Genomic DNA, 24,533 nt, shown 5'->3' on the forward strand with positions numbered 1-24,533 from the left:
ATGGAGGATGTGCATTTCATAGAGATGGGACAGTTTGTGCAAAGGCCCTGGGGTAGGGAAAAGGGTTGGCTGTTGGAGGAGTAGCAAGGAGGCCAGTGTGGCTGGACAGAGTGGGTGAAGGAGGAAGAGATGGGCTGGGGCACAGGCTGAGGTCAGATCACATGGGGCTTTTCAGGCCATGGGGAGATGAGGTTTATTCTGAAAGTAATGGGAAGCTATGGAGGATTTGTGACCTGGAGAGTAAAGCAATCTGATTGATAATTTTGAGACATCCCCTATGGCTCCCCTGGGGATAGGCCAGGGCAGGGTCCAGGCAGGAGCCAGTAGGGTTAAGACCAGAGCAGGAAGGTGTTTGTACTTGTATGTTTTGAACCTGGAGGGAACAAGAGCCGCTGGTGTACTGGATGTGGAGGGTAGGGAGGGGTCTCAGTCACTGCCCAGCACTCAGGCCCAGCCCTGAGTGGATGGTAGGGCCATTGCCTAAGACCGGAAGCCTTGGAGAGGTGAGGTCGTGGACCAACAGCCCCACCTTGGCCATGTGCTATAGTGTCTGGTTGGACCCACATGTCTGGGTCAGAATCTTCCCACTCCATGGGCCTTGGGGACAAGGAGCAGCCTTTGACAGCCAAGCCTGGATGGGATCCACTTGGGAGAGGCAGGCGGGGGGCATGGGCCAAGCCTTTGACCCCCAACCTTTGGACAAGCAGGTGGGGCCCCTATTTTCCCCAACCCAGGTCCTTTTGCTCCAGCTGGAAACTAGTACCAAGTCGAAAGGTCCAGATGTGCAGTTGGACATAGTCCTGTGACCGTGCGGTTTGGGAAGGCTTAGCATCCAGAGAGTCAGGCCTCTGGGTGGCCTTGCTGGCCAGGCCTGGTGGGGGGTTGTGGGGGAGGATGGCTTCAGCTTTGAGTCTCTGGCTGCATAGGTTAAAATAATAATCACCAGCACTGACACCTTGCCCCTTCCAGGATCAACCCCAGCTCTGGGTAAAAAAACAGGCCCTGGGACCCCTGCCAGCCCACAGGCCTGAGACCCACTCCGGGGCCTGTCCAGGAAGAGGGGCAGGGGTCAGAAGTGGGATTTCAACATCTCTGACTCAGTTTCCCGTGTGGAACATGTGGCATTGATCTGAAACCACACACCTCAGCTTAGAGCACCAGGGACAAGACCCCAATGGTCCCAAATATGCCAGGCTGGGTTGCAGTTCAGCTGTTTGAACTCGGGTAGGTTAAATCACTTTCAGGTCTTCTGATCCCCGTTGTGAAGAGGAAGTAGTTGAAGTGTGAGTTGAGAAGATGGAGACTGGGGCCAGGGACTGGGGGCAGGGAAAGGGAGTTGTGTGATGGGGGCAGTTTCAGTTTTTCGGGGTGAAGAGTTGTGGAACGAGATGATGGTGGTGGGTGCACACTGAGTGCACTTAATGCACTGCAACTGCACACTTAAAATTAATAAGAGTAGATTTTATGTCATGTTTCTTCACAATAAAACATTTAAAAATATTTTATTTATCTTTAGAGGGGAAGGGAAGGAGAGAGGGAGAGAAATATCAATGTACGGTTGCCTCTCATGGGTCCCCTCCTGGGAACTGGCCTGCAACCCAGGCATGTGCCCTGACTGGGAATTGAACCAAGATCGACTGGTTTGCAGACCCATGTTCAATCCACTGAGCTACACCAGCCAGGGCTAAAACATTTTTTTTTTTTAAGGTGGAAATTGGAATCAGATCTGACTCATTTATTGTGTGGCCCTGAGCAAATGTCTTGCCCTCTCTGGATATGTTTGTTCCCTGATTCCCTCCCAGCCTCCTTCCAAGCTCTGGATCATGGTCACTGCCTTGATCATGATGATCCATACCATTCCACATCTCCCTATTTCAACCTTCAGGACCAGAAAAAGGGCTGAGAACAGCTTTGAAATCAGTGATAGGTTGAGGAGTCCCCTCCCACTGGCTCCTCCTCTGCTACCAGCCAGTCTTTTGGAAATGACAGACTGGCAGCTGTTCTGGGCCAACCCTGTTTCCTTGGGATGTTCAAGGTTGCCTGGTACCCAAGGGAGGTCCAGAGGCCAGCAGAGGAGGGAAGGGCCTCGGCTGGGCCTGGAATTGCCCTCAGCAGCAGCCTCCCAGGGAGGCCTGGGCTGGAGCTGGGACTGCCACCCTTTCCGAGGACAGAGGGCACAGCAAGAGGGGTCTCAAATGTAGCACATGAAGATGGAGGCAGAGGATAGAGGCTTGGCACACTACCAGGGCACTCCCATTAAAGAGGTAAGACTCAACAGCCTGTGATGCAGAAAGCTACCGAGGGAGGAATTGGAGTAAGGGACCCAAGCTTCACATGTTTAGCATCTGGTACTGTCCAGGACAGGCTGACCCTTCCTCTATCTGGAGAGGCTGACTCAGACTCTTGACCCGACCAATCAAAGTCTTCCATTCCTCTACCCCCTACAGTGACTGGTTCTGGGAGGGTGGTCCCCTGAGCTGGGCAAATGAGAGTCAGCCCTGAGATCTCTGCTGGGCCTATCAGGGGAAAGGTGCTCTGAGTCCTTTGGACCATGGGGCTGGAGAAATGTAAACCTCACCAACTTTTGCACACCAAGGGGCAGGAAGAGAGCTGACCAGCAGATGCAAATCAGAACTATCACTAGATACCACTTCACACTCACTAGGATGGCCATCATTAAAAACCTAAGAACAAGTGTTGGCAAGGATGTGGAGAAACTAGAACCTTTGTGCACTGCTAGTTGGAGTGTCCAGTGGTGCAGTTGCCATAAAAAAGTGTGGCGTTCCTCAGAAAGTTAAACATATAATTCATATGATCATAGTTATCATATGATCCAGCAACGTCACTCAGGTATATACAAAGAGCAACCAACCAAACTAAAAACAGGTGTTCAAAGAAAAACTTGCACACATGTGTTCATACATTCATTATACATAATAGCTAAAAGGTGGAACCAACTCAAGTGACACTCAACTGGTGAATGGGTAAACAAGATGTGGTCTGTGCATATATTGAAACACTACTCAGGCATAAAAAGGAATGAAGCAGCCCCGGCTGGTGTGGCTCAGTGGACTGAGCGCCAGCCTGCAAACCAAAGGGTTGCTGATTTGATTCTGATTCCCAGTCAGGGCACATGCCTGGGTTGCAGGCTAGTTCCCAGCAGGGGATGCACAAGAGGCAACCATACATTGATATTTCTTTCCCTCTCTCCTTCCCTTCCTCTCTAAAGATAAATAAAATCTTTAAAAAAAGAAGAACCAGGACTGATACACACTGCAACGTGGATGAAACTTGACATACTCAGTGAGAGAAGCCAGACACAAAAAGATGCATGTTTATAATTCAGTTTATATGAAATGCCCAGAAGAGGCAAATCTGTAGAAAGAGGAAGTAGATTAGTGGGTGTGACTTGGGGGGGCTGGGAAATGGAGAGTGACTACTAATGGGGATGAGGTTTCCTCTTGGAAGATGAAAATATTCTGGAAGTAGATAGAGGTGATGGTTGCATGACTGCGTGAATGTACCATTTCACTGCATTGTACACTTTAAAACACTGAAATGATGAATTGTATGTCATGTGTATTTTATCACCCCTTTTTTAAAGGCATCATTTAAAAAATGATCCAGAAGGCATCATTTGGGCTTCTGAGTCCAGCTATGCCTAAAAGCAGCCCAGCTGCTGGGGTAAGGCAGTGAGGGATGGGCTTTCTGTCCCTGCAACCTGGTTTCAGAGATCAGCTGCCTTTGTTCACTCCCATGTCCCCATCAGGATGAGAACAGTCCTTACTGAAGGTTCCGGGGCCTGAGAAGGGGGAGAACCCCACTCCCTGGCCCTCTGCTTTCCCATGTGTAAGGTGGGAGGGGGACAAGGTCCTCGCATGCCAGCAATACCAGGTCCCAGTGTGCACTCGTTATGATCGCATTTTGTCCCAACCTCAACCCTCGTGAGCAAGATGCTCTGAGTTCAGTGGAAGGGAAACTTCACTGGGCCTCATGCCCTGGCTTCCTTGCTGTGCCATGTCTGGAAGCAAATGACTAGGGCTCCCGGAGGAGGCAGGCTGGGGTCCCAAGAGGCAGTCTGGATGGGTGCCGATGAGCTCAAGCATAGCATCCGACAGTGCAGAGTTTGAGTCCTGCCTCCAGCCCTCTGTGATCCTGGGCCAGCAGTCTTCTCCTCCGGACCTCAGTTTCCCCTTTCCAAAACAGACTGATTGCTTAGGACATCAGAGGTGGGGTCTGCTGGGAAAAGTTGCTGTCCCAGGAGAGCTTATTAATACATGGATGTGTCTGGTGGAATATAGGCGGGGATGTGACTCCTGGCGTGGGCAGAAGTGAGAGCTGAGCTGGGGGTGGGGGAGGCGCGACTCAGCAGTCTACCACCGCCCAGAGCGGGCGTGCCAGAGTACAGTTTCCCCTCTATGCTATGTTGCTGTTGGCTTTTAAAGGGATGTGGATGTAGAAGTAACTTGTTGATTCTTTTTCCACTTGCTACTGAGCACTCAGTGTCCCGGTGTGCCTGGCTGGAGGTTGGCACTGTCTCCCGGCACCTGGGCAGCCTCTCTTGGCGCCGGGACTCACTGAGTGGTGGTTGGCTGGCTGCAGGAGTCAGTGATGGCGTGATCCTCCTCTCCTGTGGTCTCCCCAGACATGGGGGAGGAAGCACTTGGTAGCTCCCGTGGCCCCTGGGAGCTTCCTGGGACTGGAGACAAGTGAGGGTGTGGCTGAGAGAGTGGTTCTGTTGGGGTCAATTCTGAGATTCCGTCCTGTGGCACCTAAGGCTGAGGGATGCCCCAGTGTGGCGTCTCAGCCCTCCTGGGTCCTGTGGCTACCATCCTATAGCTCTGAGCTTCTGGTGGACATATCACCCTGATGCCTGGCTCTCTAACACGGGGGTCCCGGGGCTCTCAGATCCCAGTTTTGTGGCTTTGGCACTCTGTGGTCCTGTGGCTCCATCAACCCATGATGTTATGCATCTGTGATTTCTCAGTTCTGTGGCTCCTTGTTCTGTGTTCTCATGGCTCTTGGATTTGGAACTCCTTGGCTCTAGTAATTCTTTAACCTACTGGGAAACAAGGCCAGCAAGGCTGAACAGGTGGGTGCCTACTATGTGCTTCACCTTCACTCTTTTATTGAATTCTCATAGTGACCTCTGAATGGGGTTGCCACATAGCCAGAGAAGTCCTGAAGAGGGTCCATCTATACATCTACCCACAGACCCACCTGTCCATTCACCCTTCCGATCATCGGCTCACCCATCCGTCTGTCCAACCATCCACCCCCCCCAGCCATCCCATTCATTCATCCACCCATCCATCCATCCATTTACCCATCTGTACATCCATCCATCATTCATTTATTCCACCATGTGTGCATGACGCTGCAGACACGGTGGGGAACAAGATGGTGGGGCTCAGGTGACATAGACACACACCCCATATAACCCAGCAGTGCCACACAGTGTGGCCAAGCTGTGATGGAGGACACTGAGGGCAATTTGGAGGCCAGGAGAGGCCACTAACCCAGCTGGAACAAGAAAAAGTGAGCCATGTTAAAGGGAGTGGTGCACCAGAGAGCAGTCACAGCCCAGGTAAAGGGGCTCGAGGGAAGAAAGAGATGGGGCTGGAGAGGCCTGTGAAGCCCAAGCATGGCTCCCAGCTCATAGCTTTGTCTCTGCACAGGCCACCATCCCCCCACTCCTCCCTGTGGTCCGGCCCTTCTCCTCCTCCAGGGCCCCTCTGCTTTAGCTGTACTTGCCTCGTGGTTGGATGCATCAGGCACTTCCCACCATAGCCTTTGGCTGTGCCCTCTGCCTGGGGGGCTCGAAGTTAGCCAGAACCATTCCCCTGTTCAAGTCTTGGCACCGACATCCCCCCCTGCAGAGAGGCCTCCCTGACTGCCCCCCTCATTCCTCCAGCCCAGCCCTCCTCCTGAGTGGTGAGTGCTCCATGCAGCGTGTGCACTTGCCAGCCTTCGAGGCCACCCACCACAGGGCTGAGAGGTACCTCCTCCACCCCGCTCGATGTGTGGGGAGGGGTCCACACCTGCCCACCCCACTGATCAGTACTCACTTATTTGGCATATATTGTGTGCCAGACTTCCCGCTTTGCGGCTGGGGCTCCTCCCCACTTGGTAGCTCTCTCCCCTCCTGGCCTATGCCCCAGCCAGGCCCCTGACAGGCAGGCAACTAATGGGTAAACACACTCCACCCTCAGCCTCCATCCATCCATCACTGTGCTGAACAAGGGCCTCCTGTTAATGAGCTGGGATGGGGGCTGGAGAGAGGCTGGAGGAGGAGCTTGAGGAGGTAAGCTCTGTTTACCCACCCACCATCCCCAGACAGAGGACCAGAAAGCTGGGTCGAGGAACTCTGTTCCCACGGCCAGGCTATGTGCCTCCATGAGGAGGGGAGGGAGTGTGTGACTTCCTTCTCTGAGCATCCAGTGCCCACATCGAGCCAATGGGACGAACCTGCTTGCTGAGCCTCAGTTTGTCCATCTGGAAAGTGGGGATGTTACCAACTGAGGGCTCATCGCTTTCCACGGATTAATTCATTCAGTTCTCACAATGGCCGTAAGAAGTAGGTTTCCTGCGATCTCCATGTTCACCTTGATTTTGACTGCTCCTGTTACCATGTGAAAATCTTTAGGCATTTCCATTTTTCACTTCATCAGACAGAGAAGAGAGAGGAAGAGAGGGAGAGAAAAACGGGCCTGTAGTTAGTCCCGCAGGCTGTCTCTCTGTAACACAGACACAGTTGTTTTATTAAAAGTCTTGGCCCCGGCTAGTTGCTCAGTTGGTTAGAGTGTCATTTGATGCCAAGGTTGTGGGTTCAATCCCCGGACGGGGCACACACAAGAATCAACCAAAGAAGGCGTAAATAAGTGGAACAGCAAAATCGATGTTTCTCTCTCTCTCTCTCCCTTCCTCTCTAAAGGGAGGAAGAATCCTCTCTCTCTTTCTAAATTCAATAAATTAAAAAAATAAAAAGAAAAGAAAATTCTCATTAAACGTGAGAGCAAAGGGGGGAAGAGCAGGACATCAGCGCCCACTGAAGCTGTGCCTTTAAACTCCAGTGGGCCTCCTGTTCCTGGAGAGCTTCTCTCTCTTCTGAAGCAACTTTCCTTGCTATAAGTATAAAATGAAGTATACTTCATGTAAAATGTACATTATAAAATGTACATTATAATAGATTAAAATTTTTTTAATATGTTTATTGATTTTAGAAAGAGAGAAATATCGATTGGTTGTCTCCCATATGTGCCCCAACCAGGGATCGAACCCACAGCCTAGGTTTGTGTACTGACGGGGGTCGAATCCCCAGCCTTTGGTGTACGGAATGATGCTCCAACCAACTGAGCCATGCTGGCCAGGGCATCATAAGTTTTGAAGGCGATCCTCTCTACTACCAGAAAGAGTGAGAGAGAGAGAGAACAAAAGGAAAATACTGAGGCACAGAGAAGTCAAACAACTCGCCTCAGGTTCCACAGCAGAGCTGGAACATGAAACTCAGAGCCTGAATGCCAGAGACCAAGGCCTTCACTGCCCTGCCCTGCTGCCTCCACGACGCCCGTTCCTGCCTCCTGGGGCCGTAGAGGGGGCAGGAGAGCAGGACAGAAAAAAACCACAGAAGTGGTTGGCAAAGTTTCGAGTGTTTGGGACTTAATAAATAGAATGGTAGCCACTACATTTACTGTCTTCTTTCTTTATCATCACTCTTCAGGAAGCCTGGGATGGAATGAACGGTGGGAGAAAAGGCAGGGCTTTACTGAAGGTCACAGAGCAAGTCAGGGTGGGTCTATCAGCCTCATAGCTGGGTCAAGTGCCCAAATGGCAGCCTGTCCCCTGCCACTTGGTCCTTCTGGAGAGACGGGCCCAGTGGGGCTGTCAGAGGCAGGCTGGGTTAGGCTCCTCGGCTGTGGCCTCCATCTCCACCCTGATGAATTCCCCAGACTCTGAGCCTGTGGCCAGGCCCGCCCAGGGCAGGGCAGCTGCCTTCCCGACATATTTTCCCTCTGGATTCACCAGAGGAGGCAGCTGGGCATGCTGGGGGCGCCCACATGTCTCCTGGCCCAACAGACCTCTGCCAGGAGGGGCCCCAAGGGCCCCATCATGCAGGCCCCAGCCCCTCAGCCCCCGCCTGGCCAGGCTCCTGGAACCACTGGGTCTGGTGTGGTGGGAAGGGGAGCTAGCTGGCTGGGGCACTGGCCAAAGCCTCAGCCCATGAGGTCCCAGGCAATAAAAGCTTCACAGCTAACGAGGGGCCTGGGCCAGCATTTCTCGTCTGGATTCTGTGGCCAAGGGCAGGGAGGAGGGGTGTGTGAAAGCCTTAGGGGTCCTGCCTTCACCAGTTCTAATCCTGGCTGTGTGACCTTGAGGTGTCTCATCTTCTCTCCCAGGAAAATGTGAATAAAACCCCTCTATGGTGTAAGTGACATAGTGTATAATTCCCTTATTGTATAAGGGGGCTGATACTGGGACCAGATGCTGCATACAGGTTTGCTCATTCAGTCCTCTCAACAAGGATCACGCTTGTTTTACAGGCAAGGAAACTGAGGCACAGACAAGTCAAGCAACTTAACTAGGTCACTTAGCAAAGCTGTGCCTAGCTGAAGTTCCAACCCAGGCCAAGTGGCTCCCAAGTGTGTCCTAAAGAACAGGGCTGGCAAGGGTTACTGTTATCAATAGCAGTGATGCTGCATTAATTATAGGGAATAATAACAATGTTACATAAATGGTAGCAGGTGTCACAGATTACCAAACCCTCTAGCCTTCCTTCTCTACACCGGCCCCCAGGCTCCTGAGGAACCCCCAGACTGGGAGGGACAGAACTAAACACAGTCGCCAGGGTCAACCCATCCCTTCTCTGCCAGGAATCCTCTGCTGCAGGTCACACAAGCAGAAGCCCCTGAGCCCTGCCCAAGCAAAGAGGGCTTCCTGAAGGAGGCATCAGATCCAGGACTAGAAGGACAGAGGAAGGTATTTAGAGTGGCAGGGAACAGCAGGTACAAAGGCTGGGAAAGACTCCCAGAATGAGGAGGAAGGGGACACTGCCTAGAAAATATATTTCAGGGCTGGTAGGATCCAGGAGGCAAGAACATGAAACCAGAATGCCCATCTCTGGTCATCTGTTGTCTGATATGCAAACCGGGACATCCTTAGTTTGCTGTTCCCTCTGCCTGGAGTGCCCTTCCCCGCTGCTCCCCACGGCCTGAACAAGGCCACGTGTGTCCAAGCCCCAGCCTCGTGCCAAGCCTGTGGCAGGGGCCTGGCTTCCATGTGCTCTTGTCCCAGCTGCATGAGGCACACGCATGCCTGCTAGTCCTCCTGGAACCATAGTTTTCCCAAGAATTCAGCACCAGCCGGGATCGGCCCCCAGGTGTGCCAGATGCCAAGGAAAACAGGAGGTGAGCTCATGGCCCGGCCGCAGGCAGCAGGCAAGGCGGGTGCTTCACTGGAAATGACCAGGCTGGGGCTAGCTGTTCCCACCCAGCCTCGCCTCCAGGTCCACCCCTCCTCAATTACCCTCTGTGACTGCACATTGCCTTCAGAAGACAGCCTGAGCCCCACGCTGCTTCTCCTGAGCCCCAAGATCTCCCCACCCTAAGATCAATTGGTACATGAGGTTCATTTCTGCCTTGGGGGCTTTGTGTGCGATGTTCCTCTATCTGAAATGCTTTTCCATCATCTCTTGGCCTGGCCTTGTCCTCTTCATATTCCTGACTCCCCCTACCCCAGGCTGGGGCAGGAACCTCTTTGGAGCTCCCCCCTCACAGTCATGGCCCCTTTGAATAATTATGTAGCTGCCTCTCACCAACCTGGGCTTCCCAAGCTGGAGAGGCTGGGTTGGGTTTGTTCACCTTGTGAACCCAGCATCTAGCACAGGGCATGACACACAGTAGGTGCTCAGTGCAAACTGGTGGGGTAAATGAATGTGCCTGAAATTTCCCCACCTGCAAACTCCACATGCTTCCCTCTGCCAGAACTGTCTTCACCTTTTCCCTCTGCTGAACTGAGTCCTCCCTTAAAAAAACAAAAAACAACTCTATTTATTTATTTTTAGAGAGAGGGGAAGGAGAAAGAGAGGGAGAGAAACATCAGTGTGTGGTTGCCTCTTATGCACCCGCTACTGGCAACCTGGCCCACAACCCAGGCATGTGCCCTGACTGGGAATCAAACCAGTGACCCTTTGGTTCACAGGCCCACTCTCAATCACTGAGCTACACCAGCCAGGGTTGAGTCCTCCCTTTTGTTTAGGTTTCCTTGCCATCTCCTTCAGGAAGCCCTCTTTGATTTCTCTGCAGCTTTTCAGAATAGATCAGGCTGTGACCCTACCCTAGCTTCACTACTCCTCTCACAGTGGCCTTAAGCTAATCATTTCCACCATTTAGGCCTCAGTTTCCCCATCTTTAAAATAAAGGCTGTAAGCCTCCAGAGGGTAGGGGTGGAGAGGGTTAACTCCAGAAAACTGATGTGTTTTGTAGCTCAAGAGTGTGGCTGGGCTGACAGAGATGATTTTCCTAATTAGCAGTAATTTTTATTTTCATTACAGGCTGTTCCCAGAGTAGGTGGAGCAGAGTTCCGAAGGTGTGGTGAAGTCTCAGCAAACAGAAGTCTGGGGCCCCTCTCAGACCTCCAGCTGGAGCCCTTTAATTTGTGCAACCCCCATGGCAACTGACACATGAGCAACCCATTGCACAGACTAGGAAACTGAGTGGGCTCCAGCCGGTGGGCAACCAGGCTGCCTCCACCAGCACTCACAGAAAGGGGAGATCACAAAGTGGTGAGGGGGGTCACCTGCAGCTTTCTGGGGTGAAGGGCCCAGAAGCATGCCTCTGTGGTCCTGGATAGGCAGACTGAGAGTCCCTGCTTAAATCTGACCCCTCATTTCCTACAGTAATCATCACCATTAGTAATACTTACCATCAAGGTGCAGGGGGAAACTGAGGCACAGAGAGGGAAAGGAGGGTCAGTCAGCCTGACCTAAAGCAGGGAGGGAGGCAGAGGTTGGTACTAACCTTTAGCCTCTCTTTTTAAAAATCTTCTCTCAAGGATTTTTCACTGGCTTTAGAGAGAGGGAAGGAGAGAGAGAGAAATATCAATGCTAGAAAGGAGCATTGACTTGTTACTTCATGTATGATCATACGTGCCTGGACCCAGGATTGAACCTGCAACCTAGATATGTGCCCTGACCGAGAATCGAACCCATAGGGTCGACACTCCAACCAACTGAGCCACACCAGCCAGGTCGACCTTTAGCCACTCTCGACTCTGTCTCCCCAAGTGAGAGTTGAGCGGGACTTCCATGGGGTTTGTCGTGTTCTCAGCAGTGCGCCAGACCTGGCATACAGCAGGCACTCAGGAATAAGTGAATGAGACAGCTGGAGGGTGGTCCCATCTGACTCCCCGCCCCACCGACCCTGCACTGGCTCCCATGACTCAGTTTCCTCACCAGACCCCGGTTCAGTCAAGCTGGGTGGGGCCTTGAACGAAGAGGCCAGCGCCGGCTGTTTACGTTGCGGCTGGACGCTGGGCAGGGCGGCGGTGGGCCGTCCCTGGGGCCGGCCGTACCGCCCGGATAAATAGGCCCCGCGGGCCTGGTGGGCGGCAGAGAGCAAGCCGCTGTTCAGCTCCCGGTCGCTGCCATGGTTCTCTCAGCTGCCTGCGTTCTCCTGCTCTCCCTGGGCGCCCTTGGTGTGTTGGGTCAAGGCCAGATCCGGTTAGGTGAGCTGCGCCTTCCCCCACACCGTGCCCCCAATGCCCAAACTGACAGGAGGACCCATGGGAGGCCTGGGGTCGCGGCTTTCTGGGGCTTGGGACAGTAAAAGCGGGGGTATGCAGGATGTAGAAAGCAGGCAGCTGGGCAGAGAGGCTCAAGGAAAGGGGTGAGAGTCGGAGTCCCTGCGGCGGTGGCAGCGTGAGGAGCAGCGTGGGCGAGTCCTCATGCCCCGACACCCCACCAGCGCCCCCTGTTGGCTCGGGTGCAGACCTGGGCCCGCAGATGCTGCGCGAACTGCAGGAGACCAACGCGGCGCTACGGGACGTGCGGGAGCTGCTGCGTCAGCAGGTGCGGGCGGCGGGTGAAGGGTACAGGAGCGCGGGGGATGGGAGAGAGACCTGGAGGTGGGGGTCTGGGAGGCAGGGTCTGCATGGGGGCGGGAGACAGGTAAAAGGGGTCCCGGTAGTGGTGGAGAGGGTACCTGGTAAGAGGGCCCCCAAGAATAAGGGGTTCTGTGGAAGAGGGTAGGGGTCCCCCAGGAGAAGAGGGAGTCCCGAGGAGGGAGAGGAGTTGGGAGGGTAGGCGGTCCGAGGGGAGTGAGTGGGGGAGAGTGGAGAGGGGAGTCCCAGGGGAGGAGGAGAAGGACGGAACCCCGCTGACCACACACCGTCTCCCTTGCACCACAGGTCAAGGAAATCACGTTCCTGAAAAACACGGTGATGGAATGTGACGCGTGCGGTAAGTGGAGCTAAGGAGGCAGAGAAGGGACGGCGGGACAGCAAGAAGCGGTGTAAGACAGTAACAGAAACCGAGAGCAAAGGAGAGACGGGGAGGAAGAGAAGAGGAAAAGGACGAGGCTGACGGAGACGGAGAGAGTGGAGGAGAGGCCGACAGGGAGGGGAGACCGAGACGGAGGGAAGGGGATAGACAGAGAGGCAGAAGCCATGGGGGACCCGGTGCAGGGAGGTAGAGACGCGGAGGGAAAAGCTGAAAAAGGCCGGAGCGCAGAGCGGGAGACTGGAGAGACCCGAGGGCAGCGGGAGCCGGCCGGGGTGGGGTCCAGAAGGGCTCAACCCCCGGTAGGGGCAGGATGTTGCTAGGCTCCGCCCCTGGGCTTGGTAGGTCCTGACTGCCTAGGTCCTCACCCCACGCCTCGCCAGGGATGCAGCAGGTGAAAAACCCCGGGGTGAGCGTGCGGCCCCTACCCCAGTGCACGCCTGGCTACTGCTTCCCGGGCGTGGCCTGCACGGAAACGGCGAGCGGCGCGAGCTGCGGACCCTGCCCGGCGGGCTTCACAGGCAACGGCACGCAATGCACCGACATCAACGAGGTACGCCGGCCCCCACCGGCCCGGTGATCCCCCAACTCCCTACTGCCCTCAAGATCTCCTCTTCAGCTGCGGGTGCTCACCCCGAGGATCCCCTCATCATCAAGGGCGCACTTCCAGAGGACTACCCCACCGCCGGAGGCCACCCACCCCCACCACCTCCCTCGCCACCAGGGCCAACCCCCTCCACTGCCAGTGACGCCCGTCCCAACGACTCCCGACTCCCGTATCGCCAGGAATGGTCCGCCCCAAGAACCCCCCCCCCCCCCACCTCCGAGGCTCGGCAGCCTCAACAACCCTTCCACCACAGCCCGGAGCCCGCCCCGACGACTTCCCCACCCACGGGCACGCACGCAGGGACAACTTTCCCCCTCTGCTGGGGACACTCGTCCTTACAGTTTCTTCCCCTGTCCATGACCACCCATCCCGCCGGGGCCCAGCAGCAGACCCCCTCAGGCGCGCCCCTCTCCCCGCCTGATCCCGCCTCTGCCCCACGTGTCTCCCCCTGTTCGAGTGCTGGCTGATGACACTTGGACTTTCTAACTCCAAGCCTAAGGAACCATAAGGCGTCACTGGAGGGGTGGGGGCAGCTGGGGAAGAGCTCTGAGTCCTCTGACCTTCCATGGCCCTTTTCCTCCCAGTGTAACGCCCATCCCTGCTTCCCCCGGGTCCGCTGCATCAACACTAGCCCCGGCTTCCGCTGCGAAGCCTGTCCGCCGGGGTTCAGCGGCTCCACCCACGAGGGCGTGGGGCTAGCCTTCGCCAAGACCAACAAGCAGGTGAGGGCCCTGGGAAGTGGAGCCAGGAGTTGGGGAACGGCGCGTTTTGCTTAGTAAACTGGTTCTCCAGCCTCGCGGCCTTACCCTGCTCGCTCCAGCAAGAGGTGATAGGAACTGGGGTCTAGACGGAGTCGGTGGGAAAGGGTCCGCGTCAGGGACGGCCGCGGTATGAGGCGGATGGAGGGGAGAGGTAGCAGAGGAGACAGCGGACTAGGTCTGAGGGTGTCTGCGTCGGGGCGGTAACCTCTGCGCTCCCTCCCACCCAGGTTTGCACGGACGTTAATGAGTGTGAGACCGGGCAGCATAACTGCGTCCCCAACTCCGTGTGCGTCAACACCCGGGTAAGGCCCAGGAGGAGAGGAGAAGGACGCGGAGACTGGGCAGGGGGTGGGGTGGTGCGCGCAGCGGCAGCGGCCCGGGCTCACCTCCCGCACGCAGGGCTCCTTCCAGTGCGGCCAGTGCCAGCCCGGCTTCGTGGGCGACCAAGCTTCCGGCTGCCGGCCGCGCGCCCAGCGCTTCTGCCCGGACGGCACGCCCAGCACGTGCCACGAGAAGGCCGACTGCATCCTGGAGCGCGACGGCTCGCGGTCGTGTGTGGTGAGCGCAGCCGCGCGGGGAGGGGTGTGGGATGGGGAAATGGCGGTCGGTGACGCCGGAGCATTCGCTCACCCCTCGCCCGCAGTGTGCCATCGGCTGGGCTGGCAACGGGCTTCTCTGCGGCCGAGACACGGACCTTGACGGCTTCCCCGACGAGAAGCTGCGCTGCTCGGAGCGCCACTGCCGCAAGGTGGGCGGGGTCGGGGCGGGGTCAGGGGCGGGGCCAGCGCGAGCGGACGGTCCTCGCGGGGTGGGCGGGGCCCCAGACCACGCCCTTCAGGCCTGCCCTTGTGCCCCCCAGGACAACTGCGTGACTGTGCCCAACTCAGGGCAGGAGGACGTAGATCGCGACGGCATCGGAGACGCCTGTGACTCAGATGCCGACGGTGACAAGATCCTCAACGAGGAGGTGGGGCAAGGGCGGGGCCTAGGAGAGCTGGGGGGCGGAGCTTTGTCTTGGGCCTTGGCCTCAGAGGCGGACTCGCAGATACTGGAGGGGTGAGGGGCTCTGTAGAGGAAGTGGGTCCTCGGAGGTGGGCTAATCTTGGAGGTGACATTTGCTCCACTTGGCTTGACTTCCCCTCCCACCTTAACCGTTCCTGTCCCCCAGGACAACTGCCCTCTGGTACGGAACCCAGACCAGCGCAATTCGGACAACGACAAGTGGGGAGATGCCTGCGACAACTGCAGAACCCAAAAGAACGAAGACCAGAAAGACACAGACCAGGATGGCCGAGGGGATGCCTGCGACGATGACATCGACGGTGACGGTGAGCACGGTGGGGGGTGGGGGCTGGTATGGTGGGGGTCCGGACTCAGCAGGGGACAGGGCTCAGAAGCTGAGGGTCTGAGCTTAACTTGGCCGCCTGTTTGAACCATGGACCTTGCTCAGGGGAGCAGAAAAATGCCCGCTATGTTGGATGCTGCAGGGAGGAAAAGCAGGACATGGTCTGGGGTTTAGGGTCAGGAGGTGTCCTTTTTACACCTTGAGCATAGAATCTCAGGTGAGTGCATTCACAGGGCAAGAGAAGGGACAGTCTCCTCCCTGGCCATCTATTCATGAAGTTGGTATGAGTACTTGGGTTTAACTTTGCAGTAATTGAGCGCCAGGGGAGGGTAGGACTCTGGCCCAGGCTTGCCCTTGAAGTCAGCCTGGCCTCACCTAATCATGGGGTCCTGTCCGGTTCCCCTGCTTCCTGAAGGAATCAAAAATGCAGCAGACAACTGCCCCAGGGTGCCCAACTCAGACCAGAAGGACAGGGATGGCGACGGTGTAGGAGATGTCTGTGATAACTGCCCCCAGAAGAACAACCCAGACCAGGTGAGGGCAGGTCAGTTGGGTCAGACTCCCCGCATGAGCCCCAGGCTGTGTTAACAAGACCACAGCCCATTCAAAGCAGCCTGAGGGGTGTTCCTTTGCTCTGGAACTGGGCATGGGTTGGAGGATTTTGAGATCCTCTGCCCTGATCGTGGACCCCTGCACCTTCCTAGGGGGATGTGGACCATGACTTTGTGGGAGATGCTTGTGACAGTGACCAAGACCAGTAAGGAGACCTTCTGGGACAGGGGGTGGGTGGCCCCTACAGGGCCCTCTGGGTATCTCATTGTCTCTCTGCCCCACCCACCCACTCTAGGGATGGGGATGGGCACCAGGACTCTCGGGACAACTGCCCCACAGTGCCCAACAGCTCCCAGCAGGACTCAGACCATGATGGACAGGGTGATGCCTGTGATGACGATGATGACAACGATGGGGTCCCTGACAGTCGGGACAACTGCCGCCTGGTGCCCAACCCAAACCAGGCAGACTCAGATCGTAAGGCAGGGTTTGGGGCCTGTGGTGGGCATGGGACATGCAGAGGCACTGGGGCAGGTTTTGGAGTGGGCACGGTGGGGACAGTGAAGGTGTGAGCGGGGCTAGGCATGGAGTGGGCACCTGGCACTGACCTCACCGCCCCAGGGTCTCCCACCACCTCTCAGGGGATGGTGTAGGTGATGCGTGCCAGGGCGACTTCGACGCCGACAAGGTGGTGGACAAGATTGATGTCTGTCCGGAGAATGCCGAGGTCACCCTCACCGATTTTCGAGCCTTCCAGACCGTAGTGCTGGACCCCGAGGGTGATGCGCAAATAGACCCCAACTGGGTGGTGCTCAACCAGGTGGGGGCAGGGACCAGCAGGTGGGAGGAGCTCAGGACCCTCTCAGGATCCTAGCCTAGGGGCTGGGAAGTCGAGGGCTCCATGCCCAACCTGATGCCTTTCTTCCTTTGACCCCATTAGGGGATGGAGATCGTGCAGACGATGAACAGTGACCCTGGCCTGGCTGTGGGTGAGACATGGAGAAGGGGAAGGCTCTGCAGGGAGCCGCTCCGGCAGGGCCAGAGGGAGGGTGGGGTGAGGCCATAGCGTCTGGGTTGGGGCAGGGTGGTTGAAGGGAGATTTGAAGGTCCAGAGTCATGGCTGTGTCTAAATTTAGGGGGTGGGTCTACTGAGGGGAAATCTGGGCTCAGGGGCCAAGCTGGACCCTGCAAGGGGCGGTTCTGTGGTGTCTAGGACCCCATTTGCCTCCTACCTCCCCAGGTTACACAGCTTTCAATGGAGTGGACTTTGAAGGCACGTTCCACGTGAACACTGCCACAGACGATGACTATGCTGGCTTCATTTTTGGCTATCAGGACAGTTCAAGCTTCTACGTGGTCATGTGGAAGCAGATGGAGCAGACGTACTGGCAGGCTAACCCCTTCCGCGCTGTGGCTGAACCTGGCATCCAGCTCAAGGTGTGGAGAGCGGTGTGGTATGGCAGTGGTGGGGATACCAGTGTCCTGACCTCTAGCTCCATGTCCTCTACACGCCTCCAAAGCCTTCACGGTCCTCCAGCATCATTCCACAGACTTTGAATTCTTCCTCCCTGTTTCCAGCTCTCCTCCAGACTCCACAGGCCCTCAAACTCTCGCTCAGCATCTGCCAATCATCTTTTGGGCCCTGAAACCCTTTCACAGAGCCCTAAACTTTTCCTCAGTTTCCAAAACCTTTTGCAGAATCGCTGGACTCTATCACACAAACTTCCCAGCAAATTTCCCAAATCCTCTACACCCCAGTGTATCCCACAGACACCCAAAACTTTCTACAGGTCACTAAATCCTGCAGCCCCGCAAAGCTTCCCAGATTCCCAACCTATTCAGACTCTCAAATCCTCTCATGAGATTCCGGAACACTGCTGTCCCCAGGACCCACCTAGAAATCTCCATGTGGTGCCCAAGGTGTCCTTGTGGGTTTCCCATCCAGGCCCCCCAAAGCCCCCATCATTCTTCCGTGACCTAAAGCAACCACGAGGGTTCGGGGGGGTGTCCAGGGGCCCATGCAGTCTCTGACCCTGTGCCTGTGTCTCTGGGCATGTCAGGCTGTGAAGTCCTCCACAGGCCCTGGGGAGCACCTCCGGAATGCACTGTGGCACACGGGGGACACAGCATCACAAGTGCGGCTGCTCTGGAAGGACCCCCGCAATGTGGGCTGGAAGGACAAGACATCCTACCGCTGGTTCCTGCAGCACCGGCCCCAAGTGGGCTACATCAGGTGGGGACCCTGCCCTGCCTAGGGACTGGAGTCCTTGCTCCACCCTGGCTCCAGGACAGGTTCTGAGGGCCTCTGACCCCTCATCTGTAAAGCAGGAACAATGTAATGTGGCAGCTAGAATTAAGTGTGACTGGCCCAGGGCACAACACCCCTCCTGGGGCCCAGCACATGGTGGGGCCTCAGCGAGAAGGTGAGGCTCCACCCACTCCCCATTTCTCAACCCCTGCTCTGCGCAGGGAAGTCCAGGCGCTCCACTTAGCACCTCTTGCGTGCAGGACCCTGGATAGCTACTCTCTCACACAGAGTAGCTGAGGCACAGGTCAAGGGCCCTGCCTGCCCTGAGTATGGGCCAGACAGGAGGGATCTGTGGCCCCCACTCAGAGAGAGGAGGGGGCTCATCTTTCAGGGCAGACACCGAAGGTTTGAGGGGCTTCACAGTCCCCTGCCTCACTGTCCCCTGCCCCCCACAGAGTACGGTTCTACGAGGGCCCTGAGCTGGTGGCTGACAGCAATGTGGTCTTGGACACGACCATGAGGGGTGGCCGCCTAGGTGTCTTCTGCTTCTCCCAGGAGAACATCATCTGGGCCAACCTGCGCTACCGCTGTAACGGTGAGAAGAGGGAGTGAGGAGAGGGGATGAGGGCAAGGCAAGCCAGGGAGCGTGGAGTCTGCCCTGCTGGCCTCACCCTTTCTCACCCTCCTGCCCTCTCTCCCTCCACAGACACCATCCCGGAGGACTATGAGATCCAGCAGCTGCTGCAGGCCTAGGGACAGACAGGGACCTGCAATGAGATGGTGGCCACCTTCAGGGCGGAAGCACGGAGGGGTGGCCAGCCTGGGGGAGGAAGATCAGGGAGGACAAAATAAAGTGTGTTTGGCAGGATGGCGGCTGGGGCCTCTGCTTTGGGGAGATGGTGGGGTCTGGCCTCGGGGAGTGGGGCCTGCAGCTGACTCCCTTCCCAACTGACTAACAGTGTCCAGCCCTGACTCAGGAGGCCCCAGGCCTGGGGCTGCAGCCCACCCCCCCCCCCAGAGTGTCTGCTCCAGGAACGTGAGAGGTGGCTTGCTCCCCTTTCAAAACACAGGTCCAAGTAGCTGGCTATTAGGGGGAGGTGGTGAGGGGAGCAGGTCTGCGTGTCTGTATTCACACGTGCTTTGGTGTGGCTCCGTCAGATGTCCCTGTGACACCCACGTTTCATCTCTAGGGTGGAGAAAGGGGGCAGGAAAAAAGGGGAGGAGGCAGAGACGAAAACATTGGGTTTTTATTAGGTTTCATTACAAAGGATGCAAAGGTACAAAGACAAAAGCGTCCACGCCAGAGGACAGGCAGGGGCCGGCTGAGTGCACCCTGAGCCGCCCGCCCCAGCCCGCCATGGGCACCCACACGCACGGCCCATGGGACATCCACAGCAGAGTGTACATGCTGGGGGGGCAGAGCCAGCCTGGCAACAGAGGGACACAAGTGGGGTAGGGCTCAGACTGATGGGTTTGCATATATTAGAGGTGCCACCCAGCCCCTTGGGGGCAGTTTTCTGGGGGGGCAGATAGGGGGCAATGGACCTTGGCTGCCAAAACCTTCCCCCTGGACCTTGTGGGGGAGGCTATGGCAGTGTCCCCTGTTCCACTGGGCAAGAGGTCAGAAGTGACAGGCTAGGATGGACTGGGCATCATTTGCCCCAAATCCCAGAACCCTGTGAGATGGAGGCAACACACCTCTCCTGCCCCGGCACATGCCACATGTCCCTGGCTCCTTGGGATGGGCTGTTGGGGACTGGCCAGGAGTGTGGAAGGCAGAGGGAGCCATCTGCAGCCATCATCACCCTGATATCCCACCCCTGCCTCTCACTCCGACTGGGAGGGGCCATGAGACTCATGGGTCTGAGCCAGTGACAGGAGGGAAACCTAGGCCCCAGTCACGAGGGTCGTGTTTCTCTCCATGCCCTCAGGGGGAGTTAGCCCAGTGTCCAGCCTGGGGGAGCAGGTTGTCCTGCCTCCCTCTTCTTGAGAGTGGCCAGTTGCCGGTGGCAAGAGAAGGGTAATGAGGGGCCTGAGCCCCACTCAGCCAGTACCCCCGAAGGAATGTCACCAGAGCCCCTAGTTACATCTGTACTGTGAGACTCCAGGAGGTGGGCACCCAGGGTCTGAAGAGAATTGGGGGTAGAAATAGACCCAGCTGCCTACTTATTCCAGGCAAGCCTCTCAGGGTAGGTGAGACACTGAGTCTTCTGCCAGCTCTGCAGACCACATGCGGAGGACTCAGGTAGCCGCAGACCTCCTCACCTGGAATGCCACCTGCGGGAGCAATGGGCCAGGACCAGGGTGCCCAGTACCCTTGGTCTTGTGGCCCCTGTACCTCAGTCCTACACTGGGCTTCGTCAGAACCCAGGGGCTCCTTTGTTAGCACCCCAGTGCCTCCAGACTTTACACACACAGCCCACATCAGAGTGGGGGTTGCCTCCTGTGGAAATGCAGAAAGCTGAGTTTGGCGGACAGGGAGTTTGGAAGGATGTTTGGTTATGAACCAGCTCAGGGTCCCGGAGGCCCCTTAGTGAAAGTCATTAATGGGCACTCATCAGACCCAGGACGCCCAACAGACTGGAGGGTCCCCATACTGGACATCTATCCCTGGCAGGATGCGTGAGTGGACATGGGGCCCCTTGCCCTCCATGCAGCATCTCATTTGACAGAGGTGACCTCACCCACCCCACTGTGACACACGGGCCTTCCAACGAACCACCCTTCTGGGCATCCTTCCAGGAGCTCAGCAGATGAAAATTGGGTCAAACACACTAATCACTCAAAACCCTCCTTCATCCTGAAAACCCAAGAGCAGATAACAGCACAGAGAGGCGTCACCTGGAAAAGGGTCCGAAGCACACATCCCAGCCCCCAAAGGCTGGTCCCAGCAAGCCCTGTGACCTACAGTGGCAGAGCTGGACCCAGCCCAGTTAGGGCCACTTCTGTTGTGGCTTTTCCCCAGAGGGGAGCCTCGCCAGCTCTCCAATAGGTTGGCTGTAGGTTCCCAAATTTTGCTGAGGGGCTGACCTATACCCCCTGAGCTTTCCATTGAGGGTCTCAGGTCCCCCTGCACCAAGTGGCTGGCACTCACCCTTCCTGCCCAGAAGTGTCAAGGGAAGGGGGCTGCAGGATGCTCCAAACAGCGCTGCCTGTCTTCCCCCGTAAGGGCATGGAGGGGGAGGTCAGCATGGGCACCTGTGATGGGGGTGTGACCCCAGCGAGAGGCCGCCTTCTCCTCCAGTCAGCCCTGGGCACAACCCTCTTCTCTGGAGGACACAGAAAGGCGCTGGCCCTGGGCTCCATCCTCAGCCCACAAGCCGCGTGGGGGAGCAAACTTACAGCCCTCGGTTTGAAGGGTAGAGGGTAAACTGAAGCAATGGGGATAGGAGGCTGGGCAGCTCAAGCTCCCGGGGAAAGGTTTTTGCACAAGCTGAGGTGGCTCGGCTAAAGCTGGGAGCACTCAGTGGGGGTGTGGCAGGGGGACAGCCCGGCTGGCCTCTGAGCCTGTCCATGGGAACCCAGTGTCCAGGTTTGAAGTCCAGGCTTGCCCTGAGCTTGTGAGTAGGACACGGGTGGCAGGTCTATATACAGGACACAGGCCCAGGCCTGCCCCTCATGGCGCAGCTTGCCTGAAATCACAGTATTTTTCACATCACAAGTCAAAGGACTGATTCCCTTAGGCTGTCTTGACTCAGAAAGTCTTGGCAACTCAAGAATGGTTAGTAGAGAAGTAATATTTAATAAAAAACCAAAATTCCCTGTGGCAGACCCCGGGAGGCCTCCAAGGCCCAGGAAGACATGGGGACACCTGGCCTCTAGCTCCTGGCGGCCTCCCGCCCCCGGCCCAGGAGAGCTCTGCACCTGTGCCTCTCACAGGCAGAGGCCGCCGGTCTTCCCTGCCCATCTGCCTCCAGAACTGGCACGGAACAGATGGGGAGCGTGGGCTGACAAGGGTCCCTCACTGGATCCCCAATGCCTTGCTTGAAAATTGCATCCAGGAAGGTTGCTTGTAATTTTATTAAGGCCATTTTTAAAAAGTTCTACATACAAGTCTAATGGTAACCAAACTCTTATGTACATGTAGATGTTCTTAAATAAAAAAGTCCCCATCTCTTCCCCCAGTCCCCACCATGGTAAGAGGACAGGCCTGGACCTGGAGGGACTGACGAGGCACCCCCCCAGCTGACAGCAGAGGCAGGGCCAAGTGATGGAAGAGGGAGGACTTCCCACCCAGCTGCTTGGATACGTGCTAACAGCCTGCCCAAGGAGCAAGAGGGAAGGACAACCACTAGGATCGAACCCAGCTCCCATACAGAGGCGAGGGCTCCCGCGGCCCAGGCAGGAAGGTGGCGAAACACCACGGGGAGGCACGCCAGGCAGAAGTGTCGGCCCAACCGCAGGCGGAGGAGCAAGTCAAGATGCAACTTGGGGACTGAACCGGAGGCTCCTGCTAAAGCAGCTGACAGAAAATAAAGCCAGCCCGCTGCCCCTCGAAAGGCCTGGAGGGCAGAGGGAGGGTCACCTCTGCCTACCAAGGCACTCTGAGAAGCAAGCATCCAGAAGCCTACTGCTAAAAGCACACTGTTCTTTGCCTCCAAACCTAGCCCTCCCAGGAGGAGCTACACAAGAAGCGGCCGGAGGGGATGAGTGTCGGTTTTCTCAGGGTGGGGCGAGAGACAACCTCATCTGTGGCATCTGGGGGCAGAGGGGCCACAGCTGGGTTGGGGACACACCTTCACTGAGTACTGGTGGGCACCTTCAGCAGAACCAGGCAGAGCCAGGGTCTTCTCGAGACCCTTACTAAGAGCAGTGGCTTCTTCCCAAGAGTCCAGTATGTAGCCACAGGCAGAGGCACCTCCAGCCACCCCACCTGCTGCCAGAGTCCCCTGCCTGACACAACCCGCCCTCACTGGGCCAGGCAGCCACTCAGCCCTTCAGTTTTAAAATGACTTGAGGTGAAACTAACGAGGCCAGGGTCGCAGCTCAGATAGCAGACTGCTTCTAGTCAGCTTTAAACAATGTATAACAGGATTTCTGGAATAAAAAGACGCTGGCAGGCAAGTGTTGGCTTGAAGTAGTTAGCTACTTTTCTACTGCCAAAACAGAAATAACAAACCAGAAGAAACAACAAAAAAAATGTAACAAAAATGCCCTGGCCACCCTCGCCGGTAAATAACAGTAACAGTGGCCACAGTGCAGAGAAAGAAAGAGGAAAGCAAGTCCTAACACCTCCCAGAAATGACCTGACCCCCGTTATGTTCCCTGGCAGGCCCTGTCATCCTGGCCAGGGGCTCCCTAGCAGAGGCAGCCCCAGAGGGACCTGGAGTGGAGGGCGGGCAAGGCAGGAGGGGGCTGGGAAGATCTAGCTGTTCAGTTTATACCTTTGTATCCACCCCCATGGGAAGGGCTCTAGCATCCTGTGTGCTCAGAAATATAAAAGAAAGCAATCAAAATAGTGTTTATTTTGAGCTGGGTCTGTCCTTCTCTCTGGTGCCCTCTCCCTTTGGCGGGTGGGGTGGGGCTGGCTCTCTACCTAACCATGACCTGGGGGTGGCAGGTGTCAGCAGAACCCGGGACAAAGGAAGGCAGTGAGAGCTGGACAACAGTCGGAAATGCACACCCGCCCACTACAGCGTGGACCAGACCCTGGCGCCTGCAGGCCTGTGGCCCTGCCCAACACGCTTTCTGCATCTTGTAGGAACTGATGACTCAGGGTCTGGGGTGGGAGGAGAGAGTGCGCGCAGGGAGAGTCCGAGGAGGCAGCTCACAGCCTCCCGTGGGAGAGATGGACAGCCGAGGGGGCAGGGGGTGCTTGGCGGCATTGCAAGCTCAGAATCACAAGCTCGGCCGTTTGCAGGGACAGTGTGTGCAGTCCCTGGGCTCAGGGAGACTCCGTTGGGACCACTGACCGACGGGGTGACAGAGCCGGGGTTGGGTGACGGAGTGCTGGGACTGCACTCACAGACGGTCCATCCGGAAGGTGTCCTCGGTGGCTGGGTCGGCCAGGACCATGTCGGGGTCGTTGAGCATGTGCAGTCCATCCAGGGTCAGGGGGTCAATCTTGAGTTCGTCCAGGGGAAACTGGCTGTCAGAGTCGAAGCTGACATCGCCGACCCCAGCCAGTGTGCTGGTAAGTTCTTTAGAGAGGCTGGGAGGGGACTCTCCTGTCACTGGAGGGAGGGGTGACACACACGTCAGTTCATTCTTGGTTCCCCACCCTCATGCTCAGGGAAGAGGGCTTGGGCCACCCCAGGGATGCTCACTGGGGATCTGCTTTACAGGGGACACTGGCAGTGCCTGGGGGTGTTTTTAATCATCATGACTGGAGAAGAGGGTGCTACTGATGTCATGCGGGTGGAAACCAGAGACGCTGCTGAACACTCCACAGTGCACAGGATGGCCGCACCCAGAGAAAGATCCATCCAGCTCCAGACACCATGTCAGAGATGCAGGCTGGACGTGTGCATCAAGGTACCTCCCTTAGGCTTGGAGGAAGTCTGGTTCCTCTATAGAGAACCAGGTTC

General features: G+C 56.7%; 2 protein-coding genes across 11 annotated transcripts in view; one reads left to right on the forward strand and one right to left on the reverse strand.

Annotated features, from left to right (window-relative positions):
• Positions 1-10,799: 10,799 nt before the first annotated feature.
• On the forward strand, positions 10,800-18,860 carry COMP (cartilage oligomeric matrix protein). Of its 2 annotated transcripts, none has more exons than XM_037142136.2 (19): positions 10,800-11,721; positions 11,961-12,064; positions 12,403-12,454; positions 12,877-13,046; positions 13,685-13,822; positions 14,089-14,163; positions 14,261-14,419; positions 14,505-14,609; positions 14,721-14,828; positions 15,030-15,189; positions 15,622-15,740; positions 15,911-15,963; positions 16,054-16,235; positions 16,400-16,578; positions 16,699-16,747; positions 16,999-17,195; positions 17,819-17,991; positions 18,462-18,601; positions 18,713-18,860. In XM_037142136.2, exons 1-19 carry the CDS (start codon positions 11,643-11,645, stop codon positions 18,757-18,759), a joined length of 2,289 nt encoding a protein of 762 aa, XP_036998031.2. In that variant the 5' UTR covers positions 10,800-11,642; the 3' UTR covers positions 18,760-18,860. The 2 variants fall into 2 exon arrangements, with proteins under 2 accessions (XP_036998031.2, XP_036998032.2); XM_037142137.2 differs by having other exon boundaries at positions 11,985-12,064.
• Positions 18,861-19,231: 371 nt separating this feature from the next.
• Positions 19,232-24,533, reverse strand: part of CRTC1 (CREB regulated transcription coactivator 1) — a 59,318-nt gene continuing 54,016 nt past the window's right edge. For all 9 annotated transcript variants that reach the window (XM_037142089.2, XM_037142090.2, XM_037142085.2 and 6 more), the window contains one exon: positions 19,232-24,179. In XM_037142089.2, coding sequence (XP_036997984.1) covers positions 23,968-24,179 — 212 coding nt within the window. In that variant the 3' untranslated portion in view covers positions 19,232-23,967. The remainder of the gene's footprint in view (positions 24,180-24,533) is intronic.

The sequence above is a fragment of the Artibeus jamaicensis genome, unplaced genomic scaffold (assembly GCF_021234435.1).
Source record: "Artibeus jamaicensis isolate MK-2021 breed Jamaican fruit bat unplaced genomic scaffold, CSHL_Jam_final contig_477, whole genome shotgun sequence".
Classification (NCBI taxonomy): domain Eukaryota; kingdom Metazoa; phylum Chordata; class Mammalia; order Chiroptera; family Phyllostomidae; genus Artibeus; species Artibeus jamaicensis.

Coding starts and splice junctions, on each gene's coding strand:
- COMP (XM_037142136.2), top strand. CDS start 11,643: ATGGTTCTCTCAGCTGCCTGCGTTCTCCTGCTCTCCCTGGGCGCCCTT. Junction 13,047..13,684: donor AATGCACCGACATCAACGAG/GTACGCCGGCCC, acceptor TTTTCCTCCCAG/TGTAACGCCCATCCCTGCTT. Junction 17,992..18,461: donor CCCCAAGTGGGCTACATCAG/GTGGGGACCCTG, acceptor TGCCCCCCACAG/AGTACGGTTCTACGAGGGCC.